Source organism: Magnusiomyces paraingens (assembly GCF_902498895.1).
Source record: "Magnusiomyces paraingens strain CBS 517.90 genome assembly, contig: contig3, whole genome shotgun sequence".
Lineage (NCBI taxonomy): Eukaryota > Fungi > Ascomycota > Dipodascomycetes > Dipodascales > Dipodascaceae > Magnusiomyces > Magnusiomyces paraingens.
In genome coordinates, this window is record NW_022474069.1 from 3,509,213 (window position 1) to 3,531,190 (window position 21,978).

At 35.1% G+C, this 21,978-nt stretch overlaps 8 protein-coding genes across 8 annotated transcripts; 4 read left to right on the forward strand and 4 right to left on the reverse strand.

Annotated features, from left to right (window-relative positions):
• Window positions 1–1,226: 1,226 nt before the first annotated feature.
• On the reverse strand, window positions 1,227–1,965 carry SAPINGB_P004381 (uncharacterized protein; the record flags this gene model as incomplete). The annotated part of the gene is made up of 2 exons (XM_031999096.1): window positions 1,227–1,396; window positions 1,758–1,965. The coding sequence occupies 2 exons, from the start codon at window positions 1,963–1,965 to the stop codon at window positions 1,227–1,229; spliced, it is 378 nt and encodes a 125-aa protein (XP_031854987.1).
• Window positions 1,966–2,689: 724 nt separating this feature from the next.
• Window positions 2,690–4,369, forward strand: SAPINGB_P004382 (uncharacterized protein; the record flags this gene model as incomplete). Its single annotated transcript, XM_031999097.1, has 1 exon — window positions 2,690–4,369. One exon carries the CDS (start codon window positions 2,690–2,692, stop codon window positions 4,367–4,369), a length of 1,680 nt encoding a protein of 559 aa, XP_031854988.1.
• Window positions 4,370–4,808: 439 nt separating this feature from the next.
• On the forward strand, window positions 4,809–6,905 carry SAPINGB_P004383 (uncharacterized protein; the record flags this gene model as incomplete). Its single annotated transcript, XM_031999098.1, has 1 exon — window positions 4,809–6,905. The coding sequence occupies one exon, from the start codon at window positions 4,809–4,811 to the stop codon at window positions 6,903–6,905; it is 2,097 nt and encodes a 698-aa protein (XP_031854989.1).
• A 687-nt stretch (window positions 6,906–7,592) lies between these two features.
• SAPINGB_P004384 (uncharacterized protein) lies at window positions 7,593–10,166 on the reverse strand (the record flags this gene model as incomplete). The annotated part of the gene is made up of 1 exon (XM_031999099.1): window positions 7,593–10,166. One exon carries the CDS (start codon window positions 10,164–10,166, stop codon window positions 7,593–7,595), a length of 2,574 nt encoding a protein of 857 aa, XP_031854990.1.
• A 437-nt stretch (window positions 10,167–10,603) lies between these two features.
• Window positions 10,604–11,613, reverse strand: SAPINGB_P004385 (uncharacterized protein; the record flags this gene model as incomplete). Its single annotated transcript, XM_031999100.1, has 2 exons — window positions 10,604–11,043; window positions 11,094–11,613. The coding sequence occupies 2 exons, from the start codon at window positions 11,611–11,613 to the stop codon at window positions 10,604–10,606; spliced, it is 960 nt and encodes a 319-aa protein (XP_031854991.1).
• A 796-nt stretch (window positions 11,614–12,409) lies between these two features.
• SAPINGB_P004386 (uncharacterized protein) lies at window positions 12,410–13,386 on the forward strand (the record flags this gene model as incomplete). The annotated part of the gene is made up of 2 exons (XM_031999101.1): window positions 12,410–12,477; window positions 12,669–13,386. 2 exons carry the CDS (start codon window positions 12,410–12,412, stop codon window positions 13,384–13,386), a joined length of 786 nt encoding a protein of 261 aa, XP_031854992.1.
• A 1,529-nt stretch (window positions 13,387–14,915) lies between these two features.
• Window positions 14,916–16,007, forward strand: SAPINGB_P004387 (uncharacterized protein; the record flags this gene model as incomplete). The annotated part of the gene is made up of 1 exon (XM_031999102.1): window positions 14,916–16,007. One exon carries the CDS (start codon window positions 14,916–14,918, stop codon window positions 16,005–16,007), a length of 1,092 nt encoding a protein of 363 aa, XP_031854993.1.
• A 3,176-nt stretch (window positions 16,008–19,183) lies between these two features.
• On the reverse strand, window positions 19,184–20,386 carry SAPINGB_P004388 (uncharacterized protein; the record flags this gene model as incomplete). The annotated part of the gene is made up of 2 exons (XM_031999103.1): window positions 19,184–20,303; window positions 20,361–20,386. The coding sequence occupies 2 exons, from the start codon at window positions 20,384–20,386 to the stop codon at window positions 19,184–19,186; spliced, it is 1,146 nt and encodes a 381-aa protein (XP_031854994.1).
• Between the last annotated feature and the right edge of the window lie 1,592 nt (window positions 20,387–21,978).

Consider the following 21,978-nt stretch of genomic DNA (forward strand, 5'->3'; position numbering starts at 1 on the left):
TTTTTTGAAAATTAATCAGCCATGTTAGAGATTTAAAAAAAAAAAGAAAGAAAAAGATTATAAAGATTTAAGTGTTAACTTTTTTGATAATCAACTGGTTATCAGATCTTTTTAATCAAAAATTGATCAGCTATATACTTATCTTATCAATTTCTGTTGAAAAAAATTTTTTTTGCTTAGAAACGTTCTGAATCAAACCAATCTAGGGTTTACCTGTATTATTTCTCATCATTCATAGATTTGATCTCGGAGAAAATACTCAAAAAAGTTAACTAGCCTTTATATTTTTATAGAGATTGAGACACTTAAATAATGTTTTAGAAACAAAGTAATTATTTAAATATATCTTGCTTTTTCTTTTTTTTATATCTATTTATGGAAAACTTTTCGAATGTTCTTTAATAATTCACGGATTTTTCCTTTCTTTTCCATTCTATTTTACTCTTCAATGGGAGATATAAACAATATAATAAAAGACATGAAAGATAATACATTCTAGGCTATGTGGGGATTTTTCTAATCGAAATTCAAACTCATTGTATAATGACAAACAATATCTCTAATTTCAAAGAACTGAACTAGGCTTGGATAAATAACTAAAAAAAAGTATAAATATAATTCATTTTTTTTCTGAATTCAATTTTTTTTTTCCTTCTTTTTTTTCCTCATCAGATTTTCAACAATGTAAAGGATCATCTACTCTTCTTTTACACTGTTGGTTTTAATCTGATCAATTTCATCATCTCTTTTTTTTTCCCACAGTTACTCTCAGTCACCATTTTTTTCTTCTTTTTTAATAGTCTACAAACCTCTCACAAACATCCCGTTATCTAGTCACCATTTTTCTATTCTTTCTCTAAATTTTTTTCTCTTTGGCTTTAATCATAAAAAAAAATCTCATTTTTGATTTATTCATACTTTCTCTATTCAAATTTCTCCAAAATGATCTTCCTCATCGTCAACTCCCATAATTCATCATCTTTCTCCTTCATACACTAGAAATCATCAATTCTTACAGAATTTATTTGTCATATTTATTTCATACTACACTAGAAATCATCAAATTTTTAATAAATTTTTAACTACATCGTCTTCATAACCACGCTCTTCATTCTTGCCTGCCATAATATATTAATATATTGCTTTATCTTCTTCATCTTTTTTTACGCTCTACCTTTATCATATGCCATTCTATCAACCACTTCACAAGTCATGTTTTCCTCAACTCATTCATCCACTTCACAATCATCATCTTCATAACTTTTATCATCTTCATCATCTTCATCATCTTCATCATCTTCATCATCTTCATCATCTTCATCATCTTCATCATCTTCATCATCTTCATCATCTTCATCATCTTCATCATCTTCATCATCTTCATCATCTTCATCATCTTCATATTGACCCATTTATAGAATTATAGACTTCACAACCACAACTAATTATAGACATTTAACAACCAACATCCTATATCCCATATCCCACATCCTATATCTGTCACCAAACCCCATATCTTTTTCATTATAGAATTATCCATTTTTTTTTCTCAAAATTACCATCTTTTTGAAAACCTCTTCTCACCATAAGATTTTTATAATCTTTCTCACTTACCCCCATTTTCCAGTATAGAATTGTCGCCACATTTTTGTCTCTTCCTTGCCTCATTATAGAATAATTTCTTACCCTACACTTTTTAACCGATCAAATAACTTCTCAGATTCTCCGCCATCACCATTTTTACCATTTTTCATCACTCTCATCACTCTCATCACTTTCATCACTTTCATCACTTTCATCACTTTCATCACTTTCATCACTTTCATCACTTTCATCACTTTCATCACTTTCATCACTTTCATCACTTTCATCACTTTCATCACTTTCATCACTTTCATCACTTTCATCACTTTCATCACTTTCATCACTTTCATCACTTTCATCACTTTCATCACCTTCATTCATATTAAAATTCCGTCTTTATATTTTATTACTGCTTATTTTCTTTTTTCCCACATTTTATCACCCTGGTTCTTACCTTCATTATTTATCTACACCTCCCGTAAAAACCCTTACCTTTTTCTTATTGATCAACTTTCTCACATTCATCCGCCCCATCCATTCCTCATAACTTAACCATACCGCCCTACCTAGAACTTCCAAGAAAACCCAATAATTTAATTAAAATTACTTTAAATCCAAATCAAAGTTTATTTAAAACTGGATTATCTCTTATTTATTTTCTTCTTCCGAGGAATATAGCTCCTATGGTCTCTGTCTAACCGTTTCAAAATAATCGAGTTCATAAATTAATGAGTTTTTTATTTAAATTTATAATATTTTTTTATCTTGAATTTTTTTTACGATATATAAATTTTATTTAAAAAAATAAAAAAAATCTGAAAAGTACTCAATCGATCTTTAGTTAATGCAGCTTTTATGAAGCAAAATGAAATCTTATTGCGCTAATAAATTAAGACTATCATGCATCTGTATTGTTTAAGCAACTCTTAGTAATTTCACTCTGCTTAATTGTTCGTAATAATCTTTCATTTTAAATTGTTATCATGATCGATTTGTAGTTTCCATTTTCGATCCAATCAAAATGATGAGTTTTTTGATATAAATAAGCCAATGTCTTATTTTTCTTGCCAAAACTAAAAAAAAAAAAAACTGCAAATTGAGAAAAATGTCCGGACCATCAAAAGAAACTCCTGATCCCAGTATACCGTCGCCTGTACTGATTGAAAAAAACAAACCTTTAACTTTGAATGATTCTGAACCATCAACTCCAATTACACAGCCGAGAAATCTTGTATGTCCTGGTGCACCACGTTCCAGCCGCAGAAAAACTTCCAATTCACCAGCAACTACACCTACAAGAAGCAATAGTAGCTCTTCTGAATTTCATATTTCTGATGAAGAAATTGAAGATTCCTATGATATGTGCAGTATTGACAGCAATCAGTTTTCAAGCAAAAATTTTACGCAAAATTATACTCTATCATCTAAATTTGAATCAGAATTGCAACTTTCTGACAAAGAATTTGATTCTAATGATGACCAAAATATGGAACCCGAAGAGAATAAGTTAACCAAAGATTTCAAAGATGAAAAAGAAGTAAATGAATCTAATACAAGTTCTATTCAAGGTTACTTTTGTTCTGATCGTTTTGGTGAAGAAATTATACCATCTGTATCTTTCAAACAGCTAAGTGCTCTTCATGCATACAAATCTATTCCTCACCATTGTCAACATTGTTGTCGTAGAAAGTGTGAAGAATTTTTTACAACAAGGCATAATATTCGCCCCGAAGAAGTTGAAAACACTCAACAGATAGTTGAAAAAAATGATGAGAGTGCCAAATTGTGCAAATTTTTAAACCCAAAGTCTTACAATTATCGGTTCAGTATTCCTACTCAGAATGAATTGAAAAATAATAATTATATTCTCAATCTATCGGTTTTACCAAAAAAACCCAATAATTTTAATTCTCCACTTTTTTTCTCGCGATCCAATGGTGAATCTCGTCTTCAGCCTGACAAAGTAACACTTTATAATTATCAAACTGCACGTTTGGCTCGGAGAGATTTTCGCACCCAAAGGTTTTACCCTGTTTCTTTAGGAGAGCGGGTCCCAAAAAAATTAAAAGATTTAGCTGACTTGGATTTCTTTACAATGGAAAAGGACAATAGTTTGGCTTACTACAAAGACTTTTGGGAACCCCCTGTGGTTAAAGTTAAAGAGTTTTCTAAAAATGGTGTTGAAAAGACTGACTGGGAATCAGTATTGAAGCCCAATGCAGATGCATTAAAAAAATATTTGGAAGAAAATGAACGGTTGAGAAACGAAAAAACATTGTCAAAAGAAGATTTGGAAAAGATTATGAAGGAACGATGCTTGGAAGCTGAGAAAAAAGCCAGGGATTTGGAAAAAAAGAAGATAATGATTGAAAAGTTGGATGATTTAACAGAACCTTTTTTTCTCGCCAATATGAATGAAAATACTGTTGCCAAACAATATGACGCTGCTATTTCTTCACATTTGTCAAAAGGGAATGCAGATAAACTCAAGATTTTAAATGAGCACAAAGAAAAGAATGAAAGCAAGGATGGATTAAAAAACCGGATTCAAAAAAAGGAAGACAGAAAAGGAAAGGGAATCACAATTGAAAAGAAGCATTTGGTTGAAAAACAATTATACGCTGAAGATGAAAATGACTATTTAACGGAAGTAAACATTTTGTGCAACATTAAAGCTAGTGTTGCCGAACAAACCAAGGTAAAAGTTGTTGTTTCCGAAGAACCCTATGAAAACTCTGAGGGAATTCAAAAGAGAATCTCCATAAATATTTCTTTTGACAAATAATCTATTGTTAAGTTTAATATATTTATTTATTTTGTTTTTTGAAAAAAGTAGAAGTTCTATCCCAATGGATCTTGCTCTCAATACTTAATTGTTTTGTGGGGTTTGCATCTTGCTGTCAAATCTCACTCGATATCCCTTTTAGAGATGTCAGGTGCCGATAAGTAAGTGATAACGCGTCTACTTACGTTTATCTTTTTTTTTTTTTCAAAACCACCATAACACAATCATAGAACATGCATATCTTCATCCCAAAAAAGGACTTTGAAATATCCGGTTAGACCTGGCTTGCTTTTAAAATCTTATTAACAATTGATAAAAATGAAGTTTTTCTTTTCAAAGTTGTTTACTATAAAAGGGGGCCATTTCTCTGTTTCTGATAATTTATCAATTTATCAACAAACAAACTAACTAACTAACAACTATATATCAACTAAACATAATGAATCGCTTGAATAACCTCTCTTCTCATCTTTGTACTGCTTTGGCTCCTCCAAATCATCCTTTGGACCCGTTGTCTACTGTTGAGCTTGCTGCTGCAGTTAAAATCATTAAGCGAGCTTATCCCGGACGTCAATTTTCCTTCAATACAGTCACTCTTCGTGAACCCCGCAAGGTTGATATGACTGAATGGCTTAAAACCCCTGCTCATCATATCCCTCGTGAAGTTTACTTTGTTATTTTGGAAACTGGAACTCCTGGTTTAATTGATGGTTATCTTAGTCTTACGGATGGTCAAGTCAAGCTTTTTAACCACATCAAGGATGCCCAGCCTATTCTTACAGCCTCTGATCTTTCTAATACCGAAAAAGTTGTTCGTACTGATCCTCTTGTCATTGAACAGTGTCGCATTTCTGGTATTCCCGCTGAAGACATGCACAAGGTTTTCTGTGATCCCTGGACCGTTGGTTTTGATGAAAAATACGGTAACAGCCGTCGTCTTCAGCAAGCCATCATGTATTATCGTTCAGACCCCGATGATTTTCAATATTCTCATGCTCTTGATTTTTGCCCTATCATTGATACAGAGCTTAAAAAAGTCCTTTACGTTAAAATTCCCAAAATCCGTCGTCCCCTCTCTCAGGCTCCACACCCCAACTTTTATCCCAAGGATATCGAAGCTGGCATTGGTTTTCGCAAAGATATTAAACCAATTAAAATTACCCAACCCGAAGGTGTTTCATTCAAAATGAATGGGAATGTCATTTCTTGGCAAAACTTTGAGTTTCATATTGGTGTCAATTATCGTGAAGGTCTTGTGCTGTCAAATGTGCGCTATTACGATAAATTCGAAGGCAGAGTCAGGCCCATTTTCCGCAGACTTTCCATGGCTGATATGATTGTTCCTTACGGTCATCCAGGCGATCATCACCCCCACAAGCTAGCAATTGACATTGGTGAATACGGTTTTGGTAACTGCGTCAATCCTCTAGGTCTCGGCTGTGATTGTGTTGGTAAAATTCATTACCTTGATTGGTCTCATGTTCTTAGAGATGGCTCTGTTTCCACTATTAAAAACGCCATTTGTATTCATGAAGAAGATAACGGTCTATTGTTTAAGCATGCCGATTTCCGTGATGAGTTTCAGACGTCTCTTGTGGCTCGGGCCCGCAAACTTGTTGTTTCGCAGATTGCTACAGTCGGTAACTACACCTACTGCTTTTACTGGAATTTCCATCAAGATGCTACTATCTCCCTTGATGTCAAGCTTACTGGTATTCTAAATACTTACGTTGCTAACCCTGACGAAAAGACTGAGCCTTATGGAACAAAAGTTTACCCAGGTGTTAATGCCCAAAACCACCAACATATGTTTTGCTTACGCCTTGATCCAGAAATCGATGGCTCTGATAACTCTGTGGCTATGGTAGATGGTGCAAGATCTACATATCCGGTTGGTCATCCTGAAAACAAGTATGGCAATGCTTTTTTTCCCGAGCGCACTGTCTTTAAGACAGCTAAAGAATCAATGGTTGGTTATGATGGTTCTCGCTCTCGTACTTGGGATATCTTTAATCCAAACAAGGTGCATCCCTTTTCTGGCAAACCTGTATCATACAAAATTGTTTCGCGTGATGTTCCTGACCTTTTGCCTAAGGACGGTGGTATTGTTGCGCGCCGTGGTGCTTTTGCAAAACATGCAATCCACGTTGTGCCTTACAAGGATGACCAATTGTACCCCGCTGGTCAGCATGTCCCTCAAACATCTGGTTTCCCTCCTGCAGGATTGCCTGAGTGGATTGGAGAAGGTAATCAGAACATTGAAAATACAGACATTGTTGTTTTCCATACTTTTGGAATCACTCATTTCCCAGCTTCTGAAGACTTCCCTATTATGCCTGCTGAACCAATTACGTTGCTGCTGAGACCCCGTAACTTCTTCCTCATGAACCCTGCAATGGATGTCCCACCCTCTTATGCAATTACGGCATCCGAGGTTCGTGCCCAAAAGTCTGGCAATCAAGCTATGTTTGATAAAGGGTCTCAATTGGCATTTGGAAATGCGCCTGTAGCACCTTCTAGTGACTGCTGCAAATAAATTTTTATTCAAATGTTTATTTTAATTAATGTTTATTAATTATAAAATTATATAATAAAAACCTATACTAATGTTAGCAATGACAATTAAAATTAAGTCCCCATTGATCCCTTGATATAAAAATAAATGTATAATTTACTCATGTTTGATTTGTAATGGTGTTTGTTTTTCAGCAAAAGATACACTTGTTATGTGTGGTGCATGAGAGAAACATCTAATCATTGTAAAGTGCCAGCGGTTTTTACTCAAGAAAGGGAATTATATTGAAAAAAAAACTTACATTAAACAATGGATCCTGGAAAACAACTTCTACAAAATCTTTGAAAAGTTAGTAAATATCGCAAAAGCAATTTAAAAAACAAGTAATTTAATCGAAGTTCAGAAAAATTAACGAGATTAACTATGGTTGTCTCCATGTAGTAGTCAGAGAGATTCCCAATATAGTGATATTCATCATTTAAAATAAAAAAGAATTTTTCTTTTAGAAACTTACCAAAATCCAAGAGTGTTTGTTGAAGAAAAGAAAAAGAAGATTGAAAAACTTAAAGATCAAGAAGTATTTATACTTTTTTAAAATAAAATTTTTCCTTGGTGTCCACCACCAAAAAGTTTTGAGAACGTGAGTAATTCACATACTTATACTTCAGCCATTTCACTATCTAAATACAAATAAGATACAAAAAAAAACTACCAAATCCATCCCCGAAAGTTTTCAATCCCATCTTCAAGCTCTTCATAGGTGTGCTCGTTAAAGTCGTTGACAGTGCACAAACGAGATTGAGATGTCGAGGTAGAATGGGAAAATCCATTTTGAGTGACACGACAATTATCATAAGATCGATAATTGTAGTCCATTCCGTGTTTCCCCACCAAGTTCCTCGAATACTTTTGACGCCATCCCTCGATATCAATCATATATGTCTTAAAAGAAGTCAAAATTGGACATCTAGGCTGAACCTCACTAGTTTGTGGGCGCACCACTGCCTTTATGAAATTTTTAAAGTCAACAGGGCCATATCGACAATATGCACTACTTATAACTGAATTGAAGCAATGAATTTGCTTCATCTCTAGTACATGTTTTTCCCCTGTAGAAACACCGCTGTAGGGATCGTTTTTTCGACGAACTTCAGAAACGGGGTTAAATGAAATAGGGGGCGAAGCACTATTAAAAGTAACTTGTTTGATTTTGCACGTTGGTTCCTTAACCATAGTATAAAAGCGGTAACTAGTCAATACCCTGTCACACTCATTGCCAGGAAGGTCCAAAAATTCCAAGCACTTCATTTCTGAAATTGAATTAAATAAAACTTCCCAGTAACAAAAATTACCCAATATAAAGTAAGGAATACCTCTTTGAGTACCAATTAATCTCTGCAAATAAGTATCAAACAAATACTCAATTTTTTCGCTTGGACATTTGAGCAAAAATAGCAAGCCAGCATCAGATAGGCGGTACTTCTTTTCAGCCTCTTTTCCACTACTTTGATTTGGAAAATGACTATAATCCAACTCAATTTCTGGGTCAAGCTCATCCTCTGGGTTTTTGCTTGATGACCCGACTTTGCGATATCTCTTCAATGAAGCTTCATACAACTCCTTTTCAAGCGTTGAAATAACCTCTTCATGTGTTTTTCCATTGATTGAAAGCTCACGTGCACGTGCTAAAAAGTTGCGCACTTGGACTTCCACAACATCTTTATGATATTCAATATGTGCAGAGTACGGCAAGTTGCATTTGATTTTAAACGACAACGATAGATACCGAACATAATTAAAGTGTGGAAGTGCATAGTGCATGCCCTCGAGTGCACGACTTGAAATGAACCGAAATTCAAGGCACAAGATCTCGGGTCGTACTTTACAAGGGTCTTTGTCATCTGGGGGGATAAGCAAGTCACGAACCATAACTGGATCATACTCGTTTGCAATTTGCTTCATACGAAGATCCTTCAAGTTGGGAAAGCAGATTGGAGAAAAAAGTGAAATAAGCTGCTGAAAAGAAAGCATACCAACTCTCAAGTGAGTTACTTGTTCAACTCTCAAAGCCTCTCTGTCCTGGGATATGCTTCTTTCACGAAAAACAGCAGGGTTTCGGCCTCTAGGTCTTGGTGCTCTTTCATCCCCTTCAACGTGAAGCATTTCACGAACAAGGCCATCAACTGGAATCCGAAAAAAATCTCTAAGATGTCGAAGCCCATCAGCAACTTGCTGTCCTTCTCTCTCATTTTCAGTATTTGATCTAAGCTCGGGAATAGTAACGCAACACTTTGTATATTGATGTGGAGGAAGCATTGTACTAAGAACATGAAGAGACCGTAAGTCGTAAATAACAAAAGAAACTTCCTTTAGTTTTTTCAATTCTCGAACACTGTTAAACACAACACCATATTCCCAGCTGGAAAATTTTGAGGAAGGAAATAAGGAAAATTTTTCCAAGTTTTTGAATTCACCAATATTAAAATTTTGAACGCATTGACTTCCAGTAACAAAATTTGGTCCCATCCATGCGTTAACTTCGCTCTCCACACTTGGACTATCTCTAAAGTCAATTCCCATTTTGTTAGCAATATGTCGCGCATTTGAAATGGCTTCAAAAGCTCCAGTAAAGTTGTGATTGATATCCCATTCGTTGGTATTTCGTGGTGGATCGTAAAAGATTTCCAGCGTGTGTAAACAGTCCTTGCTTACCAAGCTTTGACATAGTTCTCCCATTGTTGTTCTCAAGCTTAGTTTGATTGGAGGTTTGCCTTTATTTGTTTTTTTTTTAATTCGTGGGTTAAATTGAGAGTCAAACATAAAAAGAACAAGATCATCCCATACAACTTGCTGACGTGTTTTCAGATTTATACCTTGATAAACAAATTGATTCTTTAGAACCACTTTTCCAATAGACTCAACATTAACGTGACGAAGCTGGACATAGCTGGCAATGTCTGGATGAAAAGTCATTGATCTGTTAAAAAGCAAATTGCTGAGTAATTCATGCTCATTTTCGTAAGCAGTGGACTTAAATCCATAAGGTGGAAAACACCCAGCCATTCGTCCATATGTGTATATTTGTTCAGTTTCCCATTTAAACACCAATCCTTCAATTGCCTCCTGAATAAATGTAAGTGTACGAACAGAACCATGTTCAAACCAAGAGTAATTATTAGCAAACAAAAAAACTGATGCCGGAATTGGTCTTTTTCCAACATCATAGTTATTATGGTAACTCAATATTTCCTTTTCTGAGCGAATGGAATTCGGAATTACCATACAGTTGCTAAAAGAAAGGGGCCGAAAAAAACATTGAAGAGGATAACAAGTTTGACTTAAATTGCGCTGATCAAACGGTGAAAGAAACTGGCTGATCACTTCAAAAATTTCAATCGGGAGTAAGTTTATATTAGACATTGTTTTTTATTATGAAATTTCCAGAAAAAAGAACTTGAATTATTAAAAAAAATATGAAATATATCAAACTGAATAAAAAAAAATATGAAAAATGCTTCTAGTTTAATACTGATATAAGATATTTACAAGTCTCTTCTAAATTTTTTGATGTTTCCTTTTTTATAAAAATAAAAACAGACCTTTGTTAATGTTAATTATTGTTACTATATTTTGTAGATCGACCTGATGTTATGCATGAATATAAAAAAATTAATTTTTCTTTTTATAGCTGTTACAAAAAATTAAAAAATAACAATAATTTATTCAGAATCTTGTGGATTTTCAAAATAACGAATGGCAATCGCTAAGTATATACGATGTTGTTTACATCTTGTTGAAAGGTGTCGCCGAAACCCAGATCGCAATCGCTCCAAACTACCACAATGTAAACACTTGATATATTGATCGGGATTGTCGCCTTTAGAAGCTAATTTTTGGTACTCTGCATCACTATTATTAAGAGATAAAGTGCGAAAATAAATGCGTTCAATAGATTTCCCACTTGGAGTTAAATTTTGATCATAATCTAATGATGGTGGGTACTCATGAAGTCGATGAAAATAGTGCTTATATATGTAGAGCCGCAGGGAGTCATAATATTTTAGTACTTGGGGCTTGGGTTTTTTGGTAGATCCTAATACATCTAGAGGTTCGTTTTCAGCCATTTTGGAAATTATAGACGTAGTAATTTCTTGATATTCTAAAAGTAACAATAAGTTAGAAGCGAAGTTTGCAGAGATAAAAACTTACCATTCTTGGAAGGAAAAGCGTGAATTATTTCAGAACGCCGTGGAAGACTATGGGGAATTATTGGACTTATTGCCAGTGCATTATACAAGCTTGGGCTTAGTTGAGAATCTGCAGGATCGAGATGTTGAATCACAACTTTGTTGATGCCAATGGTTTTACGCAAATGCGATACGATTTGACTGGAAACTTTAAGAGGAAACTCTTGAGAAGATATCACATGAATTGCTTTTAAACCTGCTTCATCAATCTCTTTATTATTTTTCTCTGGGATTGCTAATTTTTTGCTTCCCTTTTCTTCGTTTTTTGAATCGTGTTTCTTGAGCTGTGGTACAATAGCAAGAGTATTTGAAAGCTTGAGTGTGCTACCCCACTGTGAGTGTGTATAAAATGGTAAATCGCCAACAATATACGTTAACTCTTGTTTATCGATTTTATCACAGTCGATCATAATTTTGTCTATCATGGCCTGGTGAAATAAACGATGCAAGAATATGTAAACTGTTGTACATGGGTTGTCCATTTTCTCCGTGATATGATTGATAAGCAAAAACTATTGAACTATAGTGGGGGCGGGGTACTACTATGATAAAATTTGGTGGTAATTTCCTTATTTTTTCTCTTGATAAAAGATGAGTTCGAATATTTCGCTCAAAATATAAGGATATTGATATTCAACCAAAGTTTTTAAACGAGAAAAAAAAACAAATTTCTTAAACTTTTGAACTCTCAAAAGTTTTTTTTTTTTTCATATTTGTATTGGTGGTTTAGATGGCAATTTTGGTAAATGAGGGGTATTGTAAGAGACAAAAAAAAAAGACAAGGTCTGTTGTCCGCACCATTGGTCGTGAAGCCCCTAACCCTGGAAAAAGATGACCCTGGATGTTGACAATTTAAAAAAAATAAAAATTCAAAAAAACTACTCGGCAACGGGGAATTGAACCCCGGTCCCCCGCGAGCTAAACATATGCTTGACAGGCGGAAATTCTAGCCACTAAACTATTGCCGATGAAAAAAATTTAATTTTATAAACTATATACTACAATATTTTTAATTAATATATTAAATTAATCGCTTTTTAGAGAAAATAGTGGGAAAGGGCTGGATGGTGTAAAGGATAACACGTTCGCTCGAAAGCGGAAGATACTGGGTTCGATTCCCAGAATACCCCCTTTTCCTGAGGATGTGTACGGGAGTATACACCTAGACTGAAAAACCATAGGCTACCCTGGTTACAGGAATGCCGACTCTTCCGTACAGTCTAAATAGCCTGCAGGTGATTGCGGGCCGTATCTCTGACGGAAGAGATTAAGAAATACATGGGCGTCCGTGAAGATAAGTGGAAATGGGTTGGGAAGGTTTTGGGACCGACAGACTGGTTCTCCCTGTTCCTCGTAAGCTGGCATCAGGGCCCATCTTCCGGGCTACCGGAGACGCACAGAACAGAAACCACCCGTACTAAAAAGGTACAAATGAAAACCGGCAAGTCACATAGTCAGACAATAAAAGGATAGCGCAGATGCTGATGTTATATAGTTCTATAACCCTTGAATAAAAACAAACAAACAACAACTTTAGAGAAAATAGCACAACTCCTATTGCGGTACTACAAAAGGAAGCTGGTATTATGCCATATAGTATTAGGCTAAAATTTATGGTGGCACGAAAAGCTATTCGTTTACACCTAAATATTAGCAAAACTAATCCTATTAATGGTCATTTGTTAACATTGATTGAGAAATCTCCAATTGCAAAGCTAACCACGCTTTACATGTTGGCGAAAGATGATAGAGACTATATGATTAAAATAGATGAAAAACGAAAATGCAAGAGGGTTGAACCTCTTACACTGAAACAACAACAAAATCAGACGATTGGAATTTTGAAAAAACAAGCAATGGAAGAATGGCAAGAAATGTATTGGAACAGCAGTAAGGATCTGTGGTATCATAATATCACAGTGGAGTCGAAATGTACTGATAATCTTTCCAAAATGGTTACGGGAGTGATCATGAAGAAAGATAGTCGAAGGATCTTGAGTAATATTACTCAATTTCGCACAGGCCATGGCAACTTTGGCGCATGGTTTAAAAAGTTTGGAATTGAAAAGGATAGTTACAACTGCAAATGTGGAGAGCTGGAAACAGTTCATCACATTTTAGTTGAGTGTCCTTTGCTTGAAGAGGAAAGAAAAGGACTGAAACGGATATCTCCAGAGATGGACATGTCGACTCTCTTAAACAGTTTAACTGGCTTACAAGAGATTGTAAGCTTTATCTCTGCTTGGAGGGATTAAGAAATACAATTACAGCGTTGATGAAGACAAGTGGAGATAGGTTGGGAAGGTTTGGTTATTTTAACCCCCTGTTCCTCGTAAGCTGGCATCAGGACTTATTTTCGGGCTGTTGGAGATGCAATGTTGAAGCCAAAATTAAAAGTTTATTATCAAAATGAAAAAATATATAGTATGGACAAGAAGGATAGTTTGTTTGTTTGTTTGTTTGTTTTTATTCAAGGGTTATAGAACTATATAACATCAGCATCTGCGCTATCCTTTTATTGTCTGACTATGTGACTTGCCGGTTTTCATTTGTACCTTTTTAGTACGGGTGGTTTCTGTTCTGTGCGTCTCCGGTAGCCCGGATGATGGGCCCTGATGCCAGCTTACGAGGAACAGGGAGAACCAGTCTGTCGGTCCCAAAACCTTCCCAACCCATTTCCACTTATCTTCACGGACGCCCATGTATTTCTTAATCTCTTCCGTCAGAGATACGGCCCGCAATCACCTGCAGGCTATTTAGACTGTACGGAAGAGTCGGCATTCCTGTAACCAGGGTAGCCTATGGTTTTCAGTCTAGGTGTATACTCCCGTACACATCCTCAGGAAAAGGGGGTATTCTGGGAATCGAACCCAGTATCTTCCGCTTTCGAGCGAACGTGTTATCCTTTACACCATCCAGCCCTTTCCCCTCAAGAAGGATAGCGCAGATGCTGATGTTATATAATTCTATAACCCTTGAATAAAAACAAACAAACAGAGATAAGTTAAAAAAATTTATGCTTTAACCCTCTGTTTTTGATAAGCTGGAATCAGGACTTATTTTTGGGTTGTTGGAGATATAATATTGAAGTCAAATTGGAAGTATAGTGAAAACGGAAAGTTATATAACAGGGGGAAAAAAAGATGGCATTGATTTTATGTGATTCAATAACCTTTAATAAAAGCAAATATAATCAAGATTTACTTCAATAATTTTATACGCTTTAAAAAATTAATTATTTTTAAAAAATACAAGGTTGTATTTACATTTCGTCCTGAGATATTTGATCTTTTAATCTAGATTTTTATCTAACCTTTATGGCAAATTTCATTAATCAGCAAATGATTCCCTTAACTTCTCTGTAAGGCAAGTTTTCCTCGGATTTATAAAAAAAAATTCTCAATACTGTTACAGTATTTTGGTTTTTAAGAAACTTGTTTCTGGTTTAAATTTGTTTTAAAGCAAAAAAACTTAAAAAAGTCAATTGATGCTTTACTTCTCAGCAATTATTTAATATAGCTAAAGTATCTGTTTTTTCCCTCTAGCTTAAGCTAAAAAACTTTATTCGATTTTCAACGGCTTTACTTTGACACATCTTCGGACTTCACTTGGCCATAATACAAAGTTTGATTGCAAATATAATTTGCGCTTTTTTTTTTTGTTGAACCTTCTGATGGTAGCAAGTTTGTGGAGAAATATAAATGAGAGATTATTTCTTTTCATCTGTGTTTTTCTATTTCTTTATTTAAACACCAAAAATTATATCCTTTTTTTATTTATCAATATGGTATATCCAGAAACTTTTCAGGCTGTTGGAGTTGTTGACTACGACGATTATCACAACCCTAAGCGATTCGAATACAAACCACAGAAATTCCGCGATTATGATGTGGATGTCAAAATTGAAGCCTGTGGTGTTTGCGGTTCGGACATTCATGCTGCAAGCGGTAATTGGGGTCGTCCCTATGCCCCGGTTGCTGTTGGTCATGAGATCATTGGCACAATTGTTAAAATTGGGCCTAAGGCCAAGTCCGGTCTTAAAATTGGTGACAGGGTTGGTATAGGTGCTCAATGTGATTGTGATAGCACTTGCTCTGCTTGCAAAGATAATACGGAGCAGTACTGTGAAAATTCTGTGGGGACATACTTTGGTACTTACAAAGAGTCTGGGCTCCATACAATTGGAGGAAACGCATCACATATTCGCGTCAATTCAAAGCTTGCTTTTAAAATTCCTGATGATTTAGAAACCAAGTATGTTGCACCTCTTTTGTGTGGTGGTATCACTGGATTTAGCCCTTTGCTTAAGAATAATGTCAAGAAAGGCACAAAAGTGGGTATCATTGGCATTGGTGGTATTGGCCACATGACCATTCTATTCGCAAAGGCATTAGGGGCCGAAGTAACAGCTATCTCGCGTGGAAGATCCAAGGAATCTGATGCAAAACAGCTTGGTGCTGATCATTACATTGCCACTTCAGAGCCTGAATCTCTTAAAAAGGCAGTGCGAACTTTGGACCTTATTGTGAGCACAAGCAACTCGTTTTCTCAGACCACATTGACGCCAGTCCTTAAACTGCTAAAAGCATCTGGTACATTTAGTTTCATCACCGCGCCCCCTGAGAAGGAAAAGATGGAGCTTATCCCCATGGAGCTTATCTCTTCTGGATATGGTGTTCAAGGGTCTATGATTGGTTCTCCAAAAAACATAGAGTATATGTTGGACTTTGCAAGCAAACACAAGATAAAACCATGGGTCGAGACCATTGAAATAAATGAAAAGAATCTTGGAGATGCTTGGAAGCGTATGGAGGATGGTGATGTACACTATCGGTTTACAATGGTTGGATACGACAAGTTTTTCAAAAACGCCTGAATGGTAAACAATTGAAAAAATAAGATGAAAAAACTTAAAAATTTTCATTCAAAGTAATTTATGTTAAAATAAGTGACAAGTATTAAACTAGTTAAACAAATATTTACCTTAAATACTATCAATGCTATATAAAAAAAATCATGAAAACTGATATTGACGATTATAAGCTGACCGGTTATATTTGGTAGAAAAAAACAAAAAATGACTAATTTCATTGGTAACGCTTATCAAAATAATATTATGCAAGCTATTTTGCAGTCGTATATTAAATATTTTAGACAATACCATTTTGACAGAAAAAAAAAGACCCAAAAAATTTACAGATTTGCATCTTGATGAAATTCTTTTGACTGAACTAAAAAAAAAAATGGAATAATTCATTTATTAATTAATAATTAATTACTTCATATATCTTAGAGTTTATTTTTTTCTTATTAAGGTTATTTATTAATTTAACTAACTATCATTGTGCTTATTAACATGTTTTCTAAAACACCAACAAAATAACACATTTGTATTCATTGTATTTATTTGAACATTTTAACTGTCAAAAAAATACTTCTAAAATATCTAGAAAAAAGCAAAAAGTTAATTGATTCGATCCAGGATCGAACACAAAATTGTAGTAATAAGGTTTTTAAAATCAATATATACGTGATGAAAAAAAAATAGATAATTAAAAATTGCTTAGAAAAATTAAATTTAATACCATCTGTTCTTTCTAAGCTGGCATTTGGACTCATATTTAAATTGTTGAAAATGCAATTTCAAGGTCAAATTAAAATTTTATTGTAAAAAAAAAAGTATGTATATATATATTAAGAAGAAGAAGGATAGCGCAGATGCAGATGTTATGTTAGAACTAAGTTCTATAGCCTTTGAATAAAAACAAAAAAAAAACAATTGTTTGCAAACAATTATTTATAAAAATTACTTATTTTTAAAGTTTTAATTTTAATCTAAAGTAAATAAATAGTAAATTTAAAATAGTTTGAAATATTTACTATTACTAGTGTTTTAGTTCTCTTGATATCCTTTTTTTTGTAGACTATGGAACTAATTGCTAAATAGATTTTAGCCCTCTAAAGATAGAAAACGTTGAGCCAAAAAGTTAAATCTACAAAACAAAAAAAAAAAGTTCTTTTTAAGGGAATTGTTACTTGCAAGATCATTGAAACCATCTCAACGTTGATATGGTTTTAAAGAATAAAATTCTCTTAGTAAATAGATGCGTTTTAACTCGTTTTGTTTTGTCAGACTTTGAAGCTTCGACAACCAGGGTTTCATGAATTTGTTTGTTAAAAATTTCATATTAAAATATTAAAAAAATTACGTAAAAATTTTTTTTAACATGATTTGGATTAAATATTTGACATTCAGGTAAAGTTCGGGGACTTCAGATTTTAAAAATCTCTTACGAATCTCAACTGGTTTCATAATTATTTGATTTGATTTTAGCTATATAAGTTTTTTTAGAGCAAATTTAGCATTACCAAGCAGATATGCACCCGAATCCAAGACCCGAGTGCTCCGCCAGGAAACCCCAGGAAGCACGACGTGGACGCTTGCTCAGGTTACTTCCCATTAGTAGTTACTATGCCTCATTTGAGGCTAGCCAGCAAAACTTATCTTGCTGTTGCTTGTGCCTAAAGTAGGAACCATTGTGCACAGGTCATTTAAGTTCTCAGCTCTGCCATGCCAACTTTCTTCTCCAGCAATAGTTAAACTGGATGGGGTGGAAGAAATGAAGGAATTTGAAACAAGAGGGAACAAAAGCGACCAAAACATGAAACACCAGTAAGCCAGAAATTTAGAAAAAAACCAGAACCATGGATAGAAAATAAGAAATAAGAGATGCCAAAAAAACCAGAAAATTGAAAATATAAGAAAAGCCAGTGCTATATGATTAAATTAGTTAGAAAGGTTTGTTATATTTATCGAAAAAAAAATTATTGCTGTAGGTGCCGTGGTCGTGGTCGTCGCTGTTGTGAATACCGATATTGAAAATCCTAAATATAAATAAAAATAGAAGAGAAGTTAATTAGCCAAATAAACACACAAGTTCTCAACTTCTACCAAGACTTCTAAAAGACGAGATCAACCAAAGAAGAGATTCTGGAGTCCTCCGTTCCAACAATTGTTCCACCGCAGTTTAAAAAAGCTTTAAGGTCCTTCTCAAGCCCACCTTCAAAAAGCGTGCTGCTATCGTCGGGTTCCTTTCCACTTGCTCATCCACCTTCATTGCCAGAGAAAGATGCTCCAGAGGAGAGACTTTAAAAAACCAAGGAGATCCACCCCAAATCTCACAAGGTATTGAAATATGCATAAACACAAATGAAAAGTGTTTTAAATGGCTCCCAGTTTAAAGAAATTTTTTTGAAAACTCCAGGTCTTGGAGACTTTTGGAGAGAGAACGACTCTATATGGATTGCAAAGAAATGACAGAAACTTAGCAAAAAACCCTCTCCGCATGTTGTCCCAGTGGTCATGGCGCTTGCTGAAAAAAAGCGGCTTAATTACTATTATGATATTGCTGAAATTTAAAGCTCTGAATGTTAATTTTTTGCTTGAAAAAATTCCCCTATGGATTTACTTACGACGTTAATTATTTTTTTATGTTATTTCCTATAATTAGTTTGAATGTTAGCTTCCTTTTTTTCTTCCAGTTTTTTTCTTACGTACCGTGGTAATATTTGAAATATTAAAAGGAATGCTATTGAACCTGTTAGCTCATGAAGCAAATTGTTAAGTTGACTTACCATGCCGTGCTTGTTGTCAATCGCGAAAGTGAGCCGGCTTTTAGTGCATTTAACAAATGATGATAAAAAACTATTTAAAAATACAAGGTAGTTTGGATAGTGATAATAGTGATGATAATAGTGATGATAATAATGATGATAATAATGATGATAATAGTGATGATAATAGTGATGATAATAGTGATGATAATAGTGATGATAATAGAGATGAATGGGTAGAATAAAATGGACAAAGTCAAACAATAATTTTACGTACAACTCATTAATTAATTTTTTTTTACAAAAAACTCGCCTTGTATCATGTTAATTTTTTTTTTTTTTTGAAACGTACCGTGAAAGAGCCATGATGCGCCAGAAATTAAAAATTAAATACTATATCAAAATTCTCATAATTTACTTCTAAATAAAAAAAATACTCTAAAGCTTTCCCTTTGATCCAATTTCGTTAAACAAACCAACAGATTCAATAGCCATTCCAAGGCCAGACTGATAGCCAGTACCTCCAGCACCATAGTTATGAACAATGTACTTATCTTCGTCAAGACGCTCGGTCTCAATGCGTACGCCGCCCTTTCGCGATGGTCTCAGACCAGCAGCTTCACGAACAATCTCAAGTTCATGGATAGTTTTATTCTTGCCAGTAATGGGGTCACGCAACAGCTCAGGGTACAATGCAGTAGCACGGTCGAGAATGTTGAAAGTTTCGTGACCATAAGTGTCACCCGAGTAGTTGCCTTGCTGAAGAAATCCACCAAGAACAATGTGACCAACATTTCCAGTCTTACCAGTGGATCCGGAAACTGTACTGCCAACAGAACCTTCGGCTTGGGTATCAACAAATGAATAAGGGCGAGGAATGATATAAGTTGCAGAGTAAGGACTCCAAATAGCTCTGTTTTCGTTGATATGAGGAGCACGAATCACGACAACCTGGCCACGTGTGGGGTAAACGTCCGTGTCAGCAACTCCGCCGAGAGTTTGTGCACCAATGCCTGTGCAGTTAAAGATGACAGTAGGAGACAGTGGAGACGAAGGGGTTGCGTACTCAAAGGCTTGACCAATGTGGTCAAGCTTTCTGCGGATAAAGGTAGCACCTTGTTGAGAAACATATTTGGCGAGGAATTTAAGAAACATAGGCGAGTTGAAGTTAAAAGTGGTATAAGTCACACCAAAGAGAGCCTTTCCAGGAAGTTCGTTTTTGGGAACAATACGGAGGTCTGGGATATAGCTCTTCAGAGACTCAATTTTGGCATCAGAGGGAAGTTGTGTCTCCCAGTACTCTTCAGTGCGAAGCATGGCCAGGCCGGCCTGGGGTCCATAAAGATCGTGAATTTTGCGCAGATTAATGAAAGAGAGCTTATCATGACGAAGTGCCTTGGGAGAATCCGAAGAAATGCAGGAAAAGTTACCACCGGCCCAAGGGGATGTATAGTTGATGGATTGGTCACCAGGGAGGTATTCAGCAATAAAAACGAGGTCTTGGCCGCGGCCCTGTTGGCATAAGAGGTATCCAGTGTAAAGGCCAATAATACCGGCACTGAAGTGGTCGAGTGTTAGCTGCAGTTTATAATACAGTATCTAGATTGATGCATACCCAACAATAACAATTTTCTCGCCCATTTCGTCTATTTGATCAAAAAAAAGAAAACAAAAAATAAGTGTAGGTTTAAGTGAAAGAGTGGAGAGTTGATTGGAAATGAACATGGAGGATTTTTGTTGCCTTTTATAGCCACTTGCTACCCGGGTTTCTGGTGTGAGTTTCTGTTTTCATTCATAGTCCTGGGCGGCTATCTTTCCAAACAGATAAAAAAAAAAGCACTCAACAATTGGTGGTGGGCCCATTTTTAATCAGCCGAGTGTCCCGATATAAAATAAAAATCAACAAAAGAAAAGAAAGATATTCTACAGAGCAATATTATGGGAAAAGGAATAGCGAAAGAAAACTTTGGAGATTGTATCACTAAAGCATGAACCCAACTGCCAGATTTCGTCTTTAAACGCTCGAGCTCTGCACCAGTCCAGAAAAATATTATAATTTAAACGGTTGCCGCACGTTCGGTACCGTTGATAGCCGTAATATAGGCATACAAATTTTCAATAGCTCTAGATCTTGGGATATTTTTTAAGCTTACCAACATTGCACGCTATCAACAAAATTTAGCTTGAGACCCTTCAATAGTTTTAATAATTCCATTATTGTGTCAATCGTCATAATATATGGGCACCTCTTATTTGCAACTCTAGATTGACTGGCAAAACGAAATTGGAAATTCCAAGTTATAATTTTTTTTTTTGCGAGGTACTCTTTAATTTACGATCTGGTACCCCCCCAAAATTATGGCCTAATCATTCAAGTTAATAGGGTGATCATGTTTTGTTTTAAAAATCTCAAAAAAAGTTAACTGATGATACATCCCATTAATCAAAACCAAGTCACCAACCCTCTTTTTTTTTTTTTTTTTTTTTTTTAACTAAAATAGGTCCCTTTTACTGAAAAAATACAAGTAGGCAATCGGGACAACCTTTAGTGTATCATCAGGAAAAGGGGGATATTCTGGGAATCGAACTCAGTATTTTCTGCAGTCAAGCGAAAGTGTTATATTTTAAACCAACCAGCTCTAAAAAAACCTTTCCATTTGTTTGTTTGTTTGTTTTTATTCAAGGGTTATAGAATTATATAACATCAGCATCTGCGCTATCCTTCTTGTCCATACTATATATTTTTTCATTCTGATAATAAACTTTTAATTTTGGCTTCAACATTGCATCTCCAACAGCCCGAAAATAAGTCCTGATGCCAGCTTACGAGGAACAGGGGGTTAAAAATAACCAAACCTTCCCAACCTATCTCCACTTGTCTTCATCAACGCTGTAATTGTATTTCTTAATCCCTCCAAGCAGAGATAAAGCTTACAATCTCTTGTAAGCCAGTTAAACTGTTTAAGAGAGTCGACATGTCCATCTCTGGAGATATCCGTTTCAGTCCTTTTCTTTCCTCTTCAAGCAAAGGACACTCAACTAAAATGTGATGAACTGTTTCCAGCTCTCCACATTTGCAGTTGTAACTATCCTTTTCAATTCCAAACTTTTTAAACCATGCGCCAAAGTTGCCATGGCCTGTGCGAAACTGAGTAATATTACTCAAGATCCTTCGACAAAATTTGTTTGTTTGTTTGTTTTTATTCAAGGGTTATAGAATTATATAACATCAG